General features: G+C 40.6%; 1 protein-coding gene across 1 annotated transcript in view; it reads right to left on the bottom strand.

Moving 5' to 3' along the window:
• Positions 1 to 18217, bottom strand: part of TMEM178A (transmembrane protein 178A) — an 89041-nt gene extending 70824 nt beyond the window's left edge. Inside the window, exon 1 of the mRNA XM_069954683.1 lies at positions 17464 to 18217. Coding sequence (XP_069810784.1) covers positions 17464 to 17884 — 421 coding nt within the window. The 5' untranslated portion in view covers positions 17885 to 18217. The remainder of the gene's footprint in view (positions 1 to 17463) is intronic.
• Positions 18218 to 19600: the final 1383 nt, after the last annotated feature.

Raw genomic sequence — 19600 nt, 5'->3', positions numbered from 1 at the left:
ACAATCTGGCAGGCTTTGCAGCAGAAATCTCCCAGCATTCCATGGTGGCTCAGAAACTGCACAGTCAACCGTTTTTGTATCCAAGGAAATATAAAACCTTGGAATAATCTGAAATGATTTACCCCAATGCAATACATTTTGTATGTGCTTCCATGTGCTTGAGGCCTAAGGATTCACACATTCAGCAGGGTTTTTTTTGGATTGTATATTATGTCAGCAACTTGAAAAAAATGTGTCGATAAATTATGGTGATCCATATTTTTTGCAGATGTTAAAGATATTTCTTCCATAAAAGTTACGGATTCGCTTGGGGAACTTCCGGCGCCTCTGTCATTCTACCAAAGCTCTCCCGGGCAGCCGAGCATCTGATGAGATGCTCGGGAGAGCTTCGGGGATCTCCGGCGCAGGCAGTGTACGTCACACTGCCTTTGCCGGGAATGGGCCAGATGATGTGCGGGTGCCTGGAACGGGCCCCAGGTGAGTAAACTGTTTTTTTTTTTTAATTTAGCTCCAGTTAACCCCTGCCTGACTGCAGCTGGGCCGCGGTCAGGCAGGGGTTAACATTTTCCGGCGTATAAGGCGAACCCCTGACAATCTTCTTAAAAGTCAGGGGTCGTCTTATACGCCCAGTCAAGGACGGAAAATACGGTAGTATGGGGAGGGAAATACCTGGGGGAGGGAGGAGGTAAGCCAGGGAGAGAGGAAGGGTCATAGTTATAAAGGGAAGGTTGCCTGGTCAAAAGCAGGACAAATTTTTCTGATCCTTCTACCCACCTTTTTGTTTTGTTGTATGGTTCATGCAATTGTCATTTTATTATGTAAAAGGTTGTTAATCCAGGGATTTATTCTGACTTCCATTTTGGAGCCGGGAAGGAAATTTCTCCCTGTAATGGGACAAATTGGCACTGGCCTCATAATGGTTTTTTGCCTTCCTCTGGATCAACACAGTAGGGTTATATTGTAGGTTGAACTTGATGGACGATTTTTAACCTAATTAACTATGTAAACTATGGAAATCGTGATCCTTCGCCAAGGTTATGATGGGCGTATTAGGGGTTCCCTTGGCAGGGACAGTTCTGCTTTGCTGTAGTGCTGCTGTCAAGGGGGGAGGGCCTGGTTGTCGGAGTACCCTCAGGAATGGACTCTTTTAGTTTTGTGGATGAAGGGTCATGATTTGTGTCGGGCCTTCCCATTTGTACTTTAATGTTTCAAATAAAATCCAGCCTATGCTGCAATATTTTCCACCAAAGTATGTTGTGTTTGTATTTATTGGGGTTTGTATCATATAGGTTCTTGGGTTATTGTAGGAGTGGGGTTAGCAGGTATGCCCCTTATAGCTCAGACTAATATAATGACAGCGGTCCTAGGAACCTTTGTAGTATTTTAGGTTAAAAGGGACAGCCTACAATACATACATTATACATCATTGACTGCAGAGGGGGGGAAGAAAGTCATTTTGTCATGAAAGGTAACAGTCAGTCTGTTAGGTATTTGCTGTATTATATTATTAGATTTGTACTTTTTATTACATAGAATGTCTACTGCATTATTGACAAAGGTACAGTGAAGACTTGACCTTCAAGGACAGAAGAAATACTACTGGATGTGCTCCATGAATCAGAGAGTTATTATTCATAGTTGCAGCTGAACAAGCTTGTTCTTTTATTTCTAGAGCATGGCAAACAATAACTGCTCTGATTGTGATTATGGGGCACTACACAATGTCATGTCATTTTTCTAACATGTCTTTGCTTCACAGAATACATTTTATATGTTCTTCTATAACCAGTAAAATGGCTCTATGCTGGCTTACTGTAAATTAAAAGTATATAGTATATAACTTAGGCATCCCCAGAAGACCACCTCTTTGAGAAGACAGATTTGTATATAATGGCCCCTTTGTGATCCTATTTAAAACTCTTCTCTATGGGTTGTCCAATGAAATGAAATCAGGGGACAGAGTGTGAAGAGAGGACAAGAAGGAGACAGAGGAGGGGAGGAAAGCATTGAATCTCTTCCCTTGCTTCCTCCGTCACATCAGTGATACATCCCCGGATTGTGAACAGCGCATGGGATACGGCACTTGGGGACTAGATGAAGCTGCCATACTGTATGTGCAGCAGATGTCATACTGCATCAGATCAGCCCACCCCATATGCTGCAATGCAACCTGCCATTACCTGTTACAGAAGATGCCATCCTCTGTAAAAAACAGATTAACTACGCTGAGTAGAATGGGAAAATATGCTATGCTAGCGACTTAGAAATATGGAGTCCTTATGGGAATGAAGAAGAGCATTCTGAAAACTACAGTGATATCAACATTACTGCTTTACTGGGAGTTATTCTATTTCTATCCATTAGACAGTGGCCTATACAATTTCCCTGCTCTTTTTCATCTCTTGGCACTACTGAACTTGGTCTTGATGCTGAGCGGGCCAGGACACAGCACAGAAACATCAGGAGCAAAGAGGGCACTCTTCAAAATTCATGTTACTTCGATGGATGTCAATACACCACCTGTACGAGGTAGCACAGGGGACGACCACATAACACCAAGGAAGGTAACATGCAGGCGAGTACTAAACGCCTCTACAAACCTAATATATCACCTGTATATTACTATTGCGTGTGCACTGTATTTATTTCAACTGTAGGCATACACAGTAGGTCAAATACTAGGGTTCATACTCATTTCAATGAAAGCACCACACCATGCAAACTTCTCGCTCCCTAAGACAGTGCTGCACGCTTCAGATATACGGCTGGGCCGTCTAATATGACCCTACGTTATGGATCTGGAATAGCCACCTGAATATTTACCACAATGAATTTTGGAGTCATCATTTTTTTATTTTTTCATCCCTGCTATTTAAAAGCAAATCCATCTACCCAGACATTAGGTTTTGTTTTTTGTTTCTGTCAAGCCTATGGCCTATAGCTGTATACATGTTTTCCCAAAGATTATATTACCCAGATGTAGAGGCTTATTACACAGTGAGATTATCTGCCAGATTTCTCCCCTTGCTATAAAGAAAGTGATCAGCAGACAAGTAAGCAAACGCTTGCCTGTTACCTGATTGTTGACTTTCAACATGTTTAAATATAATTCCCTGTCAGCCGCACATATCTATATGAGTTGTACGGCCTACAGCTGATTAAAGGAAAGGGCTGCACAAACATCGCTAGCCTTGTTCATTCAGCCCTGGTCGCACACACAATTATCAAGCCTTTTAACAGGCTCGGTAATTGAGCATAGATCTAGTGGGCCGAGCCGTGTAATAAAGCCTTTAGTTATAGTATAGTTACGACTGCTATATGCACACTTTAATTTACATTAGGGCTCGGTTCACACGTTGTAAGAGTGCGGCTGTATTTGCGGCTGTAATTGTGCGGCGGTATTTTTGGTGGTTCGTGTGTATGCTTGGAAGTATAGGATATGCGGCTGCACAGTGCACACTATCTCTGAATCTACGGCCCTATCGTAAACGGACCCGTAAAAAATGAACAAGACCATTGTTTGCGGCTGAACATGCGGCCGAGGATTGACAGGCGGTCCGTACGGAGTACTTCAAAAATAGCCGGCAATGATGCCGAATGCCGATGCCTCTAATAGTTAATATATTAAATTAATCAAACACATTTTCTTTGTAATCAAGACACTTTCGTTGATCAATAATTTATTTCTAACGAATCCATCATTTTGCAATTAAATATACTGTTAAAAAAAATAGATATATAAATAAATGTATATTTATCTATATATTTATTTTTTGACAGTATATTGAATTACACAATGATGGATTTGTTAGAATTAAATTATTGACCAACGAAACTGAATTTATTTAAACGAAAATGTGTTTTATTCATTAAATATTAATTAGTACAGGAAGCTCTATAAGCCGTTAATTCATATGCTGGCAATAGAGCATTCTGTACTAATCATCACTTTACTTTAATGAAAACATCAAATGTTTCTTCTAATTATGTTATCACAATAGCATTATTAGAAGAAACATTTAGAATTATATGTGCGCTCAGCTGATTGGCTGATCGGCTGAGCGCACATATAATGAGCCGGTCCGCAGCACACTGACTTCATTGTGCTGCGGACCAGCGAAGAGGACACATCGGGGTGAGTATAGAGCTCTCCCCACCCCCTCCCCGGCACTGCACCCCTCCCAGCAAGGAAGGGGGGTCACTTAACCCCTTCCTTGCTGGGATGGATGCAGTCTGACATCAGTCTGGCCCCCAAGGGGTTAAGGGGGATGCAATACATCCTCCCTTAACCCCTTGGGGGCCAGACTGTAAGCAGCGATCTGTAAAGATGCTGCATACTGTAAGGAGCACAACACCGCTCACAATGATGGGTGTTGTGCTCCTGTTTGTGTGTTTTTTGTGTGTTTCTCCCTTTTTGTTTTTCAGATATCGGTATCCTGGGGATTACGTCGGATTCCATGGACTACGTCGATGACCAGCGGTTGTTCTTAAAATTTTTTTTTATAAAATGGTCAATGAGGGGTGTGGGGGTGTTTTTATTTGAATAAAAAAATTTGTAAACTTGTGTCTTGTCTTTATTTCTTTACTTTATAGACTTAGTAGTGGAAGCCGTCTAATAGACGGAATCCATTACTAAGTTGGGGCCTAGTGTTAGCCGGTATAAAATGGCTAACACTAACCCCCTATTATTACCCCAGTACCCAATGCCACCAGGGGTACTGAGAAGAGCCGGGTGCCAGTGGTCCCGGAGCGTCAATATTGGCGCTCCTGGACCGGGCGGCAGCAGGCTGGTAAGATTTAGACTGGGGAGGGCCTAAACCAATGGCTCTTCCCAACCTGGTGTTACCAGGCTGCTGTCGTTTGGTTTTTAACCCGGCTGGTTATAAAAATAGGGGGGACCCTATGCGTTTTTTTTTATTTATTTATTTAAAAAAAAAAAACGCATAGAGTCCCCCCTATTTTTATAACCAGCCGGGTTAAAAACCAAACGACAGCAGCCTGGTAACACCAGGGTGGGAAGAGCCATTGTTTTAGGCCCTCCCCAGCCTAAATCTTACCAGCCTGCTGCCGCCCGGTCCAGGAGCGCCAATTTTGACGCTCCGGGACCACTGGCACCCGGCTCTTCCCAGTACCCCTGGTGGCATTGGGTACTGGGGTAATAATAGGGGGTTAGTGTTAGCCATTTTATACCGGCTAACACTAGGCCCCAACTTAGTAATGGATTCCGTCTATTAGACGGCTTCCACTACTAAGTCTATAAAGTAAAGAAATAAAGACAAGACACAAGTTTACAAATTTTTTTATTCAAATAAAAACACCCCCACACCCCTCATTGACCATTTTATTAAACAAAAATTCAAAGAACAACCGCTGGTCATCGACGTAGTCCATGGAATCCGACGTAATCCCCAGGATACCGATATCTGAAAAACAAAAAGGGAGAAACACACAAAAAACACACAAACAGGAGCACAACACCCATCATTGTGAGCGGTGTTGTGCTCCTTACAGTATGCAGCATCTTTACAGATCGCTGCTTACAGTCTGGCCCCCAAGGGGTTAAGGGAGGATGTATTGCATCCCCCTTAACCCCCTGGGGGCCAGACTGATGTCAGACTGCACCCATCCCAGCAAGGAAGGGGTTAAGTGACCCCCCTTCCTTGCTGGGAGGGGTGCAGTGCTGGGGAGGGGGTGGGGAGAGCTCTATACTCACCCCGATGTGTCCTCTTCGCTGGTCCGCAGCACAATGAAGTGACTGTACTGCGGACCGGCTCATTATATGTGCGCTCAGCCGAACAGCCAATCAGCTGAGCGCACATATAATTCTAAATGTTTCTTCTAATAATGCTATTGTCATAACATAATTAGAAGAAACATTTGATGTTTTCATTAAAGTTAAGTGATGATTAGTACAGAATGCTCTATTGCCGGCATATGAATTAACGGCTTATGGAGCTTCCTGTACTAATTAATATTTAATTAAGAAAACACATTTTCGTTTAAATAAATACAGTTTCTTTGTTCAATAATTTAATTCTAACAAATCCATCATTGTGCAATTAAATATACTGTCAAAAAATAAATATATATATAAATATACATTTATTTATATATATATTTATTTTAACAGTATATTTAATTGCAAAATGATGGAATCGTTTACATTTAATTATTGAACAATAAAAGGGACTTTATTACAAAGAAAATGTGTTTTATTAATTCAATATATTAACCATGAAAGACATCGGCTATAGTGCAGAGGATCGCAAACCTCGGTAATAGCGATTCATGTAAACTGTGTTCCCTGCTTTCCCAGATGCATCCAGAGGTGTTTGCATCACTTTCTTAAAAAATTTTTTCTTATTTTTAGTTGAACCAGATTTCCAAGTAAATGACCGTATGTTTTGAGCCGCATGTCTATTTTTTCCCACGGCAGTAGTTTCACCCGCACATTTACAGCCGCATAAAAAATACAGCCGCACAGTTACAGCGTGTGAACCCAGCCTAAGGGTGATTCTTCCTTTTATGCGCTTGTATACTTTACATGTAACTTTCTTCTGTTCCTTCTTTCTTGTATATGGCAGCTCATCTAATGAGAGGGTCACTTAACCCCCTTCATTGCTGGTATGGGTACAGTGTGAGATCAGTCTGGCCCCCAAGGGGTTAAGTGGGGATGCTATACATCCTTACTTAACCCTTTGGGGGCCACACTGTAAGCAGCTATCTGTGAAGATGCTGCATACTGTTAGGAGCAGAACACCTGTCAAAATGATGGGTGTTTTGCTGACTTTTTTTGTGTATGTTTCTCCCTTTTTGTTTTTGAGATATTGGTATGCAGAGGATTATGTCGGATTTTGTGTTTTTTGGGGGGATATTATTATTTTTAAATGGTCAATGAGGGGCGTGGAAGTGTTTTTATTACAATAAAAAAAAAAAATTATACCGGCTAACACTAGGCCCCAGCTTAGTAATGGATTCCGTCTATCAAACGCCTTCCACTACTAAGCCTGTAAAGAGATAAAGAAAAGACACAAGTGAAATTTTCTAAAATTCAAATAAATACACTCCCACACTCCTTGTTGACCATTTTATTTTTAAAAAATCCCCCCAAAAAGGTAACTGTACTAAAACAGCTAAACAATTGTTTAGCTGTGTTAGTGCAGTTCCTTAATATTTGAATTTTCGATCGGATATTTGATCAAAAATGAATCTATCAAATACAGTAATAGTAGATCGAATAGCTACTCAATCGAGTAGTGCTCGCTCATCTATAGTCGACAGACTTCCTGCGGGGGGCTGGATGACCTGACACTGTGGATGCTGGCAAGAAAGGTAATAGCACCAGTTGACAAAGTTCTATAACTTTTTAGTGTGGTGGTAGATTTAAAAAAAAAAAAAAAACCCAATAAGGAAGAAGTCTAATGGCCCTAATGCACGGAAAGATTATCGTGCAAAAAACGTTAAATTGTTCGAATTTAAACAATATTCTTTCAGTGTGTAGTTAGGTAATGATCAAACGACTAACGGAAATTTGTTCATATGTTGTTGATCACATCTTTTGAGCTGACCATAAAATCATTGTTAATCGTTCGCTTATCTTTCAGTGTAGGTATACATCGTTCATTCGTAATTATGTATGTTCGTAGACGAGAGTGTACAAACCATCGTAATTGCGATCGCAACGAAGGATTATCACTCCATGTATTATGGTGAATTATTTCGGGTCGTTCCCAAAATCGGTCGTTTATAGTTAATCAGTGGAAACTAAAAATTGCTTCATCTAATGGGACCCTAAATGTTTAATGTGTCAGATATCTAAAACAATTTACTCTTTTCCCATTATACTTTTTAATCCAACCTTATCACCAAAACGTGAACCCTGATGGTTCCCTGTGTATGTGTGACTTGACTGCCAATGGTTATATGCACACTCCCATGACAATGTGTAATTTATTCACACTAAGCAGGCTGTATATTCAAAATTCTACATGCACAAGATTCTGTTATTATGTTGCTGTATTTATAATGTTAACATCTGGAAAGAAGCACTGGATTACAAGTATAAAAGCCTAGTCAGGAAGAACAGGCAGATTACATTTTCATGAAGTCACATTGCTGTAATGTGCATTTTCATAACTACTGTATGACATTTATTTTAGTTTCCTTTTTATATTGCACTGAATTCCTGAGTATTATTATAGTGAGTAAAACTGTGACAGGAGCAATGTAAGGGAGCCAAATCATTGGAAATTTATGTCAGCAAGGCAATCTTTCTAGGATATCAGACTCTATGTAACTATGTTACATGTTGCGTAGGGGCATAAAACATCACTTTTTAATTCGATACAATAAAAACTAATACTATATATGAATAGTATGAAAGTAATTATGTGCAAATCAAAATGACTATAACACGAATCTGTGTGTCTTACAGCTATAGTAATATAATTTAAACAGGGGAAAGCAATAAGAGGGTGAAGGGACTAAGCGTCCTATTTATAATAAACACTGCTCATTAAAGGAGAAGTCCGGGCAGGGGGATTTTTTTTCTAAAGGGTCAGGGAAGGGGAGGATGAAAAAAAAAACATGCACTTACCTCCCCGACTCCTGCGCTGGTACCAGCATACCTCCGCTCCATTCCCTCTGCCCCTTCCTTGGCTTCAGAGGTAACGTTCCAGGTCCACTCAGCAGGCCTGGAACGTCACGTCCCAGGTCACCTCTGAAGACAAGGAAGGGGCAGAAGGAATGGAGCGGCAGTATGCTGGCACTAGCGCTATAGCCGGGGAGGTAAGTGCATGTTATTTTTTCCATCCTCCCCAGCACTTTTGAAAAAATCTCCCTGCTCAGACTTCTTCTTAACAACTTTCTTATTAAAACATAGTAAACTAAAAAACATGAATTCAGTGGTAGAGAAGAAAAAAATACAGGCCTATGGCTGTATCCATGTTTTCCCGGACTCCCTAGGGCTGCATTCAACTTCTTCAGCCCCCGGTACTAAAATGTCGAACAATCAGACTCAAGCATGCTCGAGTTGCGCTCATCTCTACTCATCTCCCCTGCACATGACTTCTGCACAGATCAGAAACCATGCCAATCTATTGTGCATATGTCCATGAGGCTTTCTGGAAAGAATATTCTAAAAGCTGTTAAAAACACCTCTGGTAATTGGCTGCCCCCATAATATTGTACAAAAATTTTATTTAAAAAATGTAATCAGAAAATGGAAACAGATACGGAATCTCTAATCAGTAAAAGAAAAAAATATATATATAAATAAATAAATATATATATATATATATATATATATATATATATATATACAGAAGAATTTTTAGGATGCAGTTCTTTTAAAAAATGCCTTATTTTGCAAAAGCAGGTGGTAAAAAGGATCGCAATGCATTATGGCCTTTAATCTATACAGTGTGTGCACCGCAGGCCAGTTTCCTATTGACTTCAATAGAGCACATTATTTTATTGAAAACACGGCTGTATTTTTACCACATAATTGCGGTCGTATTTTACCTTTATTTTACTGTGTGTGTGTGTGAACATAGCCTTAAAGACATTTTAGTTGTGCTTCAAGGGTCTGATGCAGATCTCTGTGCTCATTTAGTAAGCCCCTATTACATGGAGCGATTATGTGCCCAACCGGGCGGATATCACTCCATGAGATAAAGACAATGATCAGCTGAGGAAACAGCATCACTCCACGTGATAGGTAATGCACGGTCGACGGCTGATGAAAGGGTATAGAAAATATAAAAAATGTAATTATACTTACCTCTCCAGTCCCCTGTTGTCCTCATGTCTTTTCCTTTGTAGCCACTGGCAACACTTCCTAACCCATCTCTGCAGTGACAGTCCATTCAGTCAATCATTGGCCATTGCGCTGTCCCGTCTCAGTCAGTGATTGGCTGGGTGGGCTATCCCTGCCAGGACTGGTTCAGAGGTGTCAGAAGAGGACACCGAGGGAGCATTGAGAGGTATGAATAACATATAAAGGGCTGCATGGGCATCTCCCCCCCCACACACACACACAAACACACACAATTATTGAGCCGTGTATAGGCTTACTAAGCGAGTGCCGATCTAGCAGACAGTTTGGGTCAGGCCATAAGCCTTCACAGTGCTTGAACAATTGTGTGGCCCTTTTAATTCTTTATTCATTATTGCTTACAATGTGCAGCCAATAACAATGATCTTATTGTCCAAACAAAAGACACAATCAGACTACAAATAAGTATTGTCTGTTTTGTCAGCTGACCACCTTCCCTTTTACACAGGCCATTTACAGTATGAACGCTCATTTGGTAACAGGCATCTTTTCTAGAAGCATAGGGTGGGTCTTCTGACAATTATTGTAATAGGTAGTTTTTATCTTTTATAGTATTTTATCTTCCTACACCATTCAATGAGCTAGCAATTTACGAAATCCTAAGTGCTGCCGTGCCAAAAGATACTATACAAACAAAAGAAAATACCAGCCTAGAATACATAATCCACAGGTCTATGACGGTTATGTGCCTAATTTCTTGGTGGATGATGCCTTGTGGATGATTCATCTCCTCTGTTTCTGGGGCTGTACAAATATGTCTGCAAATCAGATCATCCCATCAGTATCCAAGTGAATAGAGATTTATATATTATACATGGCGCTATTCTTGGAATACATATGACCACGAGGGTGGATAATGTTATGTGAACATGTTCTGGTCTCATTTGGAAAAGTCTCCCATGATATCTATGTTACTGTTTCTATTACTGTATTGCCAAGGTACATAAAAGAAATAAGTCATCAGAAAATGACATATTGTTTCGATAAGGTTCTTATGTGAAACATGTATTTTTAATAATCAGTATAATTATAGTTTTCTGCCTTTTTCTTCTCACTGCAAGAGACCTCCTACCCATAGAGAGCCAGGGAGTGAAGCCTCTGGCTAAGTGCTTCTCCCAGCTCTATACAACAATAGGTGGGGGTCTGAACACCCAGGTCTCAACCAATCAAAACGTTTGACATGTCTCTACAATTTACCACTAAAGGATCCCACAACACCTCATAGTTGCAAACGGTAAAAACTTTAGTAGTTACAAATGAATCATACAACCACCTTAAAAAGGGGAATAGTTACAGTATAAACAGGAATGATACAGCACCTTGGGCTGTATCGATGGTCACAGTTGCAGAAATACAGAATAAACAAATAAGGTTTGAGGTGCTAGGGTATTATAGCTATAACCTTTCTGTATAACAGTATAATGCAATCTATCCAGCCAAATCTTTTGTATCAGTATGTGCACGGAACAAATTTCTACAGCATAAAAATACATACAATCAATCTATCAATACGGGCCACATGATGCCTGCCCCAACACATGTTTGAGTAAAGTTGTTTCCAGGATAGGATACGTCAAAAGTTTTTATGTGACAGTGGTCAATTAAAGGGGGTTTATTAGCCGAAAAATTAATTTTTATCACGAAAAAGCAGTTTGAAACTCCCCCTGCCCGTCTTCATCATTGTGTATGGAGAGGGGAGGGGTGGAGGGAGATGAGGCACAAAAACAGGAAAACAAAGAGTAAATTAACAGCTACATCACCGGCTATCTCCACTGACAGTCAGCACTGACCTCTCTGACCTCTGAATACAGCTTTTATGGAGCTCCTGGCTGTGTAATCCTTTGTTCTCTGCTGTCTGCTGCCGACTCCCTCCTCCCCCCTCCCCTCTCTATAGAACAGACAAGGTTGTGTCTGATGCATCAGGCCACAATTTCCTGATTTTTTGCAGTGAATGGAAAAGAGGAAGGAGGGGGGAACCTGGGAAAAGTCTTTTTGAATGCAAATAGTGGCATATTTGCCTAATAAACCCAATTACAAAGTTTCTTAAAATCGCCTGGACTATTGATTTCTGCAAAAAAAAACAAAAAAAACGAAAGTGGCCACTTAAGAGGTGTATATCTTTTAATGAATTTCTCATATCGCTAGCTATTTGTGTGCCACAAATTGAAATCTATGCCAGCTATGCTATGCTCTGCTATGCTGTTCGGTGCAAGCTATGGAGTTAAGCCCGCACTAGACTGGTCGTGCTAGAGTTTGTAAAGACACATCAGAACTCTGGCAGTATGCTGTCAATCGACGTCATTCTGCCAGAGTTCTCATGTGTCTTGCAGTAACCGATTGTATTTTTTTGGCTCTAAATTTGGTTTACACATCCCTTGAAGGTGAACCAAGCACCCTCCACTCCGAGCAGGGCACCTGGTAACATTGATTTCAATGGTGTTTGTTACCCGAGTCGAGCACTGAAAAACGACGAGCACTCAACAATAGTAATTGTATTCTACTGTAAATCAGTCCTGTCCCTCCCACTATACCCTGCCCAAAGAAAAGTTATGAGCCACAAATTGTTGCCAAGTCTAGCGGAAATAGTTTAATAGACTCTATCCTAATCTCTATTACCTTTGGTCTTCCACAGCACGCTAATTCTCAAACTGCATGGCTAAGGGTCTTTTTAGATGTACAGATAAATTGCTAAAGCGATCATTCAGTGAAGGAGGAGCGATGATTTGTTGTCTTCAATCGCTACAAGACTTCACAGATTCAATCATTTTAATAGAATTTTGTAAAGTAGTATTGTAAAGTGTACTCCCACTGATCCCTGTAAATGACCAAATGACATTTGTTTATACCAAAAGGTTTATGAATGATTAACAATGATTTTTTTATGTCAGCACAAAAGATACGATCGATGCACGAATTCTCGTTCGGCATTCCTGTGCTGCTGTGCTAACACTATCAGTATAACAATTTACCAATCGTCTTGTGTTGAAAGACCTTAAAGGAGTACTCCGGCGGGGGGGGCACTTTTTTGATGGGACCAGGGAGGGGGTGGCTGAGGAAAAAGACATCCACCCACCTACCCGGTTCCAGTGGCGGGTCCCGCATTGCGGCACTCCGGTCCCCGGTCCCGGCCGCTTCCTGGTGTCTGACGCCGCCCGAGACGCTACGTCTCAGGTCCACTCAGCCATTCAGTGACAGAGGCGGGATCTGAGCGGACTTGACACGGATCCCGCCTCCTTCACTGAGTCCCATCAAAAAAGTGCCCCCTTGCCGAAGTACCCCTTTAAAGAAGCAGTACAAAAAAATTATTATTGCTCCCCCCCCGCTAGCCGCTGACGCATATACTCACCGCAGCTGATCGGTGTCCCGCAGCGTGGCTTCATTCTGGTCCTGCTGCGTCATTCAAATCTGGCGCACGCTCACATCAACCTCTGCTGTGACTCCTCTTCTGTGTCCTGTGATTGAATGACAGAAAACACGTGCTTCCATAGAAAATGCATGGAAGCGTGTGAGTTCCAGCGTACAATCACAGGAGACAGTAGAGGAGTCACAGCAGAGGCGCGAGCCAGATTTGAACGGTGCCGCGGGACTGGACACCGATCAGCTGTAGTGAATATACGCACCAGCACCAAGCGGGGGGGGGGGGGCAATAATAACTTTTTGTGAACTGCTTCTTTAACTTACTTGGTATTTCTCTTTGCACAATGTACAGTACATATGCAGAGGTGGCCAATGAGCATGTTCGAGTTGGATCACTCTGCATTTGACAAAGTTAGATGCAGCCCTAAGGGGTCCTGGAACACGGGGATGCAGCAATATGCTCCATGCTTAAGTTTCACTCAACTCTAGACCTTAATTTATCCCCAGATTTTAGTAGCCCACTGGCCCCCATACAGCTGGTCATCAGAGATGAGTCAATTGATTTGGCCAAAATCAGATTCTTTCCAAGTTTTTACAAAAAATTGGATTTGGATTAGACTCGGAAGATTCTACTTCTACTAAAGCTTGGTCGTCCAAGGAATGATGGAAATTGTACTTTTTCAACAGCTGTAGGGCCTGACTTTAATAACTGGCCTAGGCAATGCTTTATACATTGCAGCTTCCATTTTTACTGGGCCTGGTGCCCTGCAGTCACCCTAGCTGCTCAGTGTATTGTACAGGAGACTCCTGGCATTTAATGGGACCCCCTGATCCTGTAATACTTTGCATGGGCCATCTCTGGGCACATCTCTACTGGTCATGGCAATGGTGTGGTGTGGTCTTATGAAGGTCAGCAAAAAAAATACTACCACTGCAAACTGCATAATACAATGATAATAAGATAACTGTACACCACTAATAAAACATTTTTTTTATTTTAAGTAAGAGACATTGGAACATTCACAACAATGGAACTGAATGACAAACACTTAGCAGCATGAGAGGACGGTACAGTATTTAGCTTTGCAGACATTGTGGAATTGATAAGGGTCAAGATTCTTAGACCCCAAAGGAATCTGCTGCACACTACTGCCTCCTCACAGCTATACAGAGCCGTACATAGTATATTGCTCACATGGTAGTCTTTGAGAGGAGGTTAAGAGACACAGAAGGCTACAACACTTTATGTCAATGGACAGGCCGAGTCTCATAACCCAATCATAACCCAATATCCTGCAATATCAATCCTCTCAAAACTGACGACTTGTCCGCTACTGTCGGAGCATCCTCTTGTATTTGGGCATCACTGTTGCTTCTACTGTACTACAGGAAACTCCACTGGCATCAATACAGCCTATATGAGTAACACGTTACAAATCATATACCCAGAATGCTCTACTAGTATGAAGTCTATAATGGTTCTCTATGTAAACAGTATAATAGTACCAAAAAAAAATTGAGATGTGTGGGAATGGATAGGCATGGATTGAACTTAAGGGTACAAACCCACACACCGTATACACAGCAGATACGCAACAAATACACAGCAGATTTGTTGGTACAGATTTGATGCTGTGTTCAGTTATTTAGATCTAATCTGCTGCGTTTTTGCTGCGTATTTGCTGCGTGTTTGCTGCGTATTTGCTGCGTATTGCAGCAGTAAATACGCTGCATATACGGTGTGTGGGTTTATACCCTTAAACTTGTTTTCTGTCTATATAGTACCAATTTAAAAGACTTAATGTGTATTCAAATAAATATACAGTACATTCTGCTTCCAAAAAGTGTTTGCTATTCTCTAGTTAGAAAATGAATGCCCAACCATGCCAAGTTGCAAACTGCTGACAATATTTATGCCGTTTCGGCATTTTTGGAGGGCATTAAGCAATTATGTTGATACATCCCATATACATCTGTTCAGCAAGCACATCAAATTTGAGCGCCAAAATTCTGTCTATGGATACCAGTCAGCTAATAAAGCTATAGACTAAGATACTGTAGCGTCTCTGAGCCGATCTATAAAAGCGCTGGATGAACGTTGTATCATTCCCTTTGTAGTTGTTATTTTTTTCCTATCATAATTATTACATGTATTTTACGGCAAATATACTCGTTTTCTATGCGTCTATCAGAATATAAATTGACTGCTTGTTTTGACATTGTTTTGACACCAACCTCTAGAACTGCTGAATACTGTGCGTTCCTAAGGAGTTTTCTCGTGTTCTATGTTATTGTAGCTGTGGGGTTCGATAATGAAAATGATGAAATTTTACACTAATTTACGTGTCGGCTAATGATACCTCTGGAAAGGGGGTTAAAGAGCTATGAATATAATTATCTTGACTTATACTATACATTAGGTGCATTAACCAGGGGTAAATTAGATTGATGTGATACAGTTTAGGTATAATTGTGTTAAGAGGTTTATAGGTCAATTCTTCCCCTGCAAAGCATCCATTTTTAGCAGCCTCACTACACAAATTGTTTCAGGGATAATTGCTGGAATTCAGGCAGATTTACTAACAAACAAGTGTCGTTCATCTTAGAAGAAATACATGCCTTGGTTTCCTCCAGTTTATTTCAATTCTCATAATGATCTGCTCTATTTCCTAAGGGTGCCAGCTGCAGTTTACAGTAGCGTGCAGAGCATAGTCCATTAACTCATGTTCTGGGGTGTCAAAGAGGCATTCTGTGTGAATACACTTACAATGAGTATTTATTGGCATCAACACTTTCTAGGCACTAGCATTACATAAAATGCAGATGGCTGGTAAATAAATCTATGGTGTGTAGCTAGGCAACAATTATACATCACAAGCTGTTAGCTTCTGACTAGTTTTAGGATACTAATTATAACAAATTGTCAGGTGCTAATACTGTAGTTATGTAACATATCTAGTATCATATATATATATATATATATATATATATAATATATATATATATATATATATATACATACCCTACATACATAGGAGGTATGTCATGGGCTATACCTTTACATGTGAGATTCCTCACTAGAGTTACTGCCTGCCATGACAAATGGGATCCATAGCTAATTGTCGGCTTAGGTTTATTTTGGGGGGGAAAAATCTATGTTAAAGAGATAATGGCTGCCAGCTGTCAAGATATAGTAGTCTAAATAAAATTTACTATCTGGTCCTATATAGGTTGCATAAGATTTGTTTTTTTATGTTGTATATTCAGAAAAGGAAATAAAGCCAGAAAAATTATATATATATATATATATATATATATATATATATATATATATATATATTTAATATTAAGACTGGCCTTGGTGGTCTTGTGTATATAATTACATACAGTGTGTGTGTGTGTATGTATGTATATATATATATATATATATATATGAGAGAGTCAATGTATACGAATAAGGAATACAGTTATACTAATACACATAGTTGAATCGGAAGGGATTGGCTGTATATGACTGTATATATCACCCTGCTATAAAGAAGTCATAGGGCTAAAAATGCCAAAAATAACATTAAATGCAAACTACTAAGAAGAAAAAAAAAGTCCTATATGGAACATTGTATCTATAAGCAGATTTCCCTTAACCCTTTCCTATATTTTGATGATGAACAAAAAAAAATCCTTTCATTTTCTCCACCTCAGCTGGATGAGTTTGTGATGACTGAGAATACACAGAAAGCCAACTCTTGTTCTTGGCTTCAGTTCTACATAACATAAATCAGTACTAGACATACACCACATTAGAGTGCAGATTTATAACACATACATTGCTGATTGTCACACCAATCAGACCTACAGTCTGAAGACAACAATAATAATAATACTAATAATAATACTAATAATAATAATAATAATAATAATAATAACTATAATAATAATCATTCAGATTTTAGTTATGTGTGAATACACTCCTAGACTTCAATGCAATAAATGATCATAATCCGACAAATGATTTCTATTACTGTACCTGTTATTACACAGAACATAAAAAGGGGGCACATTTCCCCACTTTATAGTCACATATCACACTACTTTTCAAATCTTACATTTGTTGTTAAAAAATTGTGTGGTTATAATACTGATAATACAAACTTTCTCCATGAAGACCCCTGCATAGTGTAACCCAATACACCAATACAATGCTGAGCACATGGTCCCTACAGCAGAACCCCCCCCAACCAGACAATCCCACCTTGTGTAACCATGCCCACCTTTCAGGATCAGATTGTCAATGTCCTTGTCGATCCCCATAATGTAGCATTTCCTCCACAGCCCAGAGTAGGTAGAGAAGAGGGGGCGTCCACAGTCTGACTCCAGGACCCCCAGTCCCAACAGAGACCTCCAGTTTTCCAGCAGATCCTCTGGTTCTCTTACCCCCCCAGCAGGGGCTGGGGAGAGTAGCCCCATCTTGCGGCTCCTGGAGGAGTCTCCCCGGAAGGGCAGCTGGTAGAGGGGCATGAGTCTGTTCTTCTGGTCAGTCGGGTCGGAGTTGCCCTGACTCTCACAGATTTCCTTGTGTTTGCGTGTGTCCGTCTCATACCAGTGATCAGTGAATATAGCTGTCACCAGCAGGATGAGGGAGACGAGGCTGAGAGCCAGGCTAACAGCAGTGACCAAGCCCCGTGTCTCCATGTCTCTTTGTGCAGCAGCAGCATCACACCAAGGCGACACTGGCTGGCATGATGCTGGGAGTCAGCAAACACACTCCCTTCCTCTCACCCTTCTTTGTGCCTTGGCAATCCTTAAGCCATCCCTTCTGTGATCTGCAACCTCCAAACCATGCCAGATGCCTCCTCTCCATCTCCTAGACCATCATGTCCTCTCACCTACTTCCTCAGGCTGCTTCCAAGTCAGCAATGAAGATTTGGTGAGGAGTTGTGCAGAAGCTATTGTGTCTTGCAGTCTCCTAGCCTGCCCAGGAACAGACTGCAGGCAGCAGCTTTCTTACCCAGTCAAGCAGAGGATCTTCCCTCCTTCTCACTCCCTCCTTCCCTAGAACATTATTTCTTCCCTACATTGCCCCACCTTCCTCTCTGGCCATACTATACTTACTCTTTCCCTCTCCTACCCTTCCTCTCTCCATCTCATCCCTGTCTCTCTGCTCTCTTCTCTTTATCCTTCTGTCTCTTGCATTACCAGCACTCTCTTTTTTAACTCTGTGTCTCTCAGCTCCTTATCTCTTCTTCCTCTTTGCTCTCTCCCTATCTTCCTCCTCAATGCAGCATGGCTACCAATCTCTAAATCAAGAGGTAGAGAGGGATATTTATACCTGCTAAGTGAATGAATAATGTACAGTCTAATCAATCACAATAATGATCTATTCCCCACAGCATGTGCCCTTCCCAGATCCAGCCAGGGGATGACAAGGTCACAAAGACAAGTCAGTGAATGCAGTACAGGGGATAGAAAAGTAACAACACTGTGATTGTAAATATAGGAACTTTATTAATAAAAATGCTGTATATAAAAAAGTATACTTATTTCAACCTGGTAATCATTTGTAATCACTTATCCTATTGGTAATCATTATTGGATATTATCAAAAGGCGACATATTTTAACATGAGTCCTTTCATATGATATATACGTCTCAGCATTTCCCTAAATGATATATATATGAATTGCCGTGGTAATGCCATATAATGTCAGATAAACAGCACAGCACACCCCAGCTTCTGCTTTAAAGGTAACATGGTTGTCACAGTAATATGACCTGGCTATTGAGGTGTACCAAGTTGCAGCGAGGAAAGCATACAGATCAATGTGAAAGAAAGGTTTCCAGCTCTATGTTTTTTCCTTGCAGATCAGCAATATAGGTTTCAGTAGATGTAGTAGCGTTTCCATATATATATATATATATATATATATATATATATATATATATATATACAGTGGTGCCTTGGATTACGAGCATAATTCGTTCCGATACCGTGCTTGTAATCCAAGTCCACTCTTACACCAAAGCAAATTTTCCCATAAGAAATCATTGAAATGCAGACATTTGGTTTTCACACCCCAAAAATATTCATTTTATATTCTGAATAACATGTAACACAAATGAAACAAACATTTAGAAACAGCAGAACATGTCACATTATAAGTTACTTACAGTATAGCAATCTGCATGTGGTGTATAATGTATAGTAAGTGCATAAACCTGAAAAACAGCAGCAGTTTGTAGATAGAGGATGGAACTGCAGATCCCCATAATGCAGTAGCGTAGTACAACAGGCTAGAATAGAGAAGCAGGACTGCTGCCAGAGGTCTGTGTGGTCAGATGACAACAATGAGAAAGGGGGGGTGTTCAGTATGGGCCAATCAGGACTCACAGAGACTGTAGGGAGTATGA

This window comes from Dendropsophus ebraccatus, chromosome 15, assembly GCF_027789765.1.
Source record: "Dendropsophus ebraccatus isolate aDenEbr1 chromosome 15, aDenEbr1.pat, whole genome shotgun sequence".
Taxonomy (NCBI): Eukaryota; Metazoa; Chordata; class Amphibia; order Anura; family Hylidae; genus Dendropsophus; species Dendropsophus ebraccatus.
This window is presented reverse-complemented; position numbering and strand designations above follow the sequence as displayed.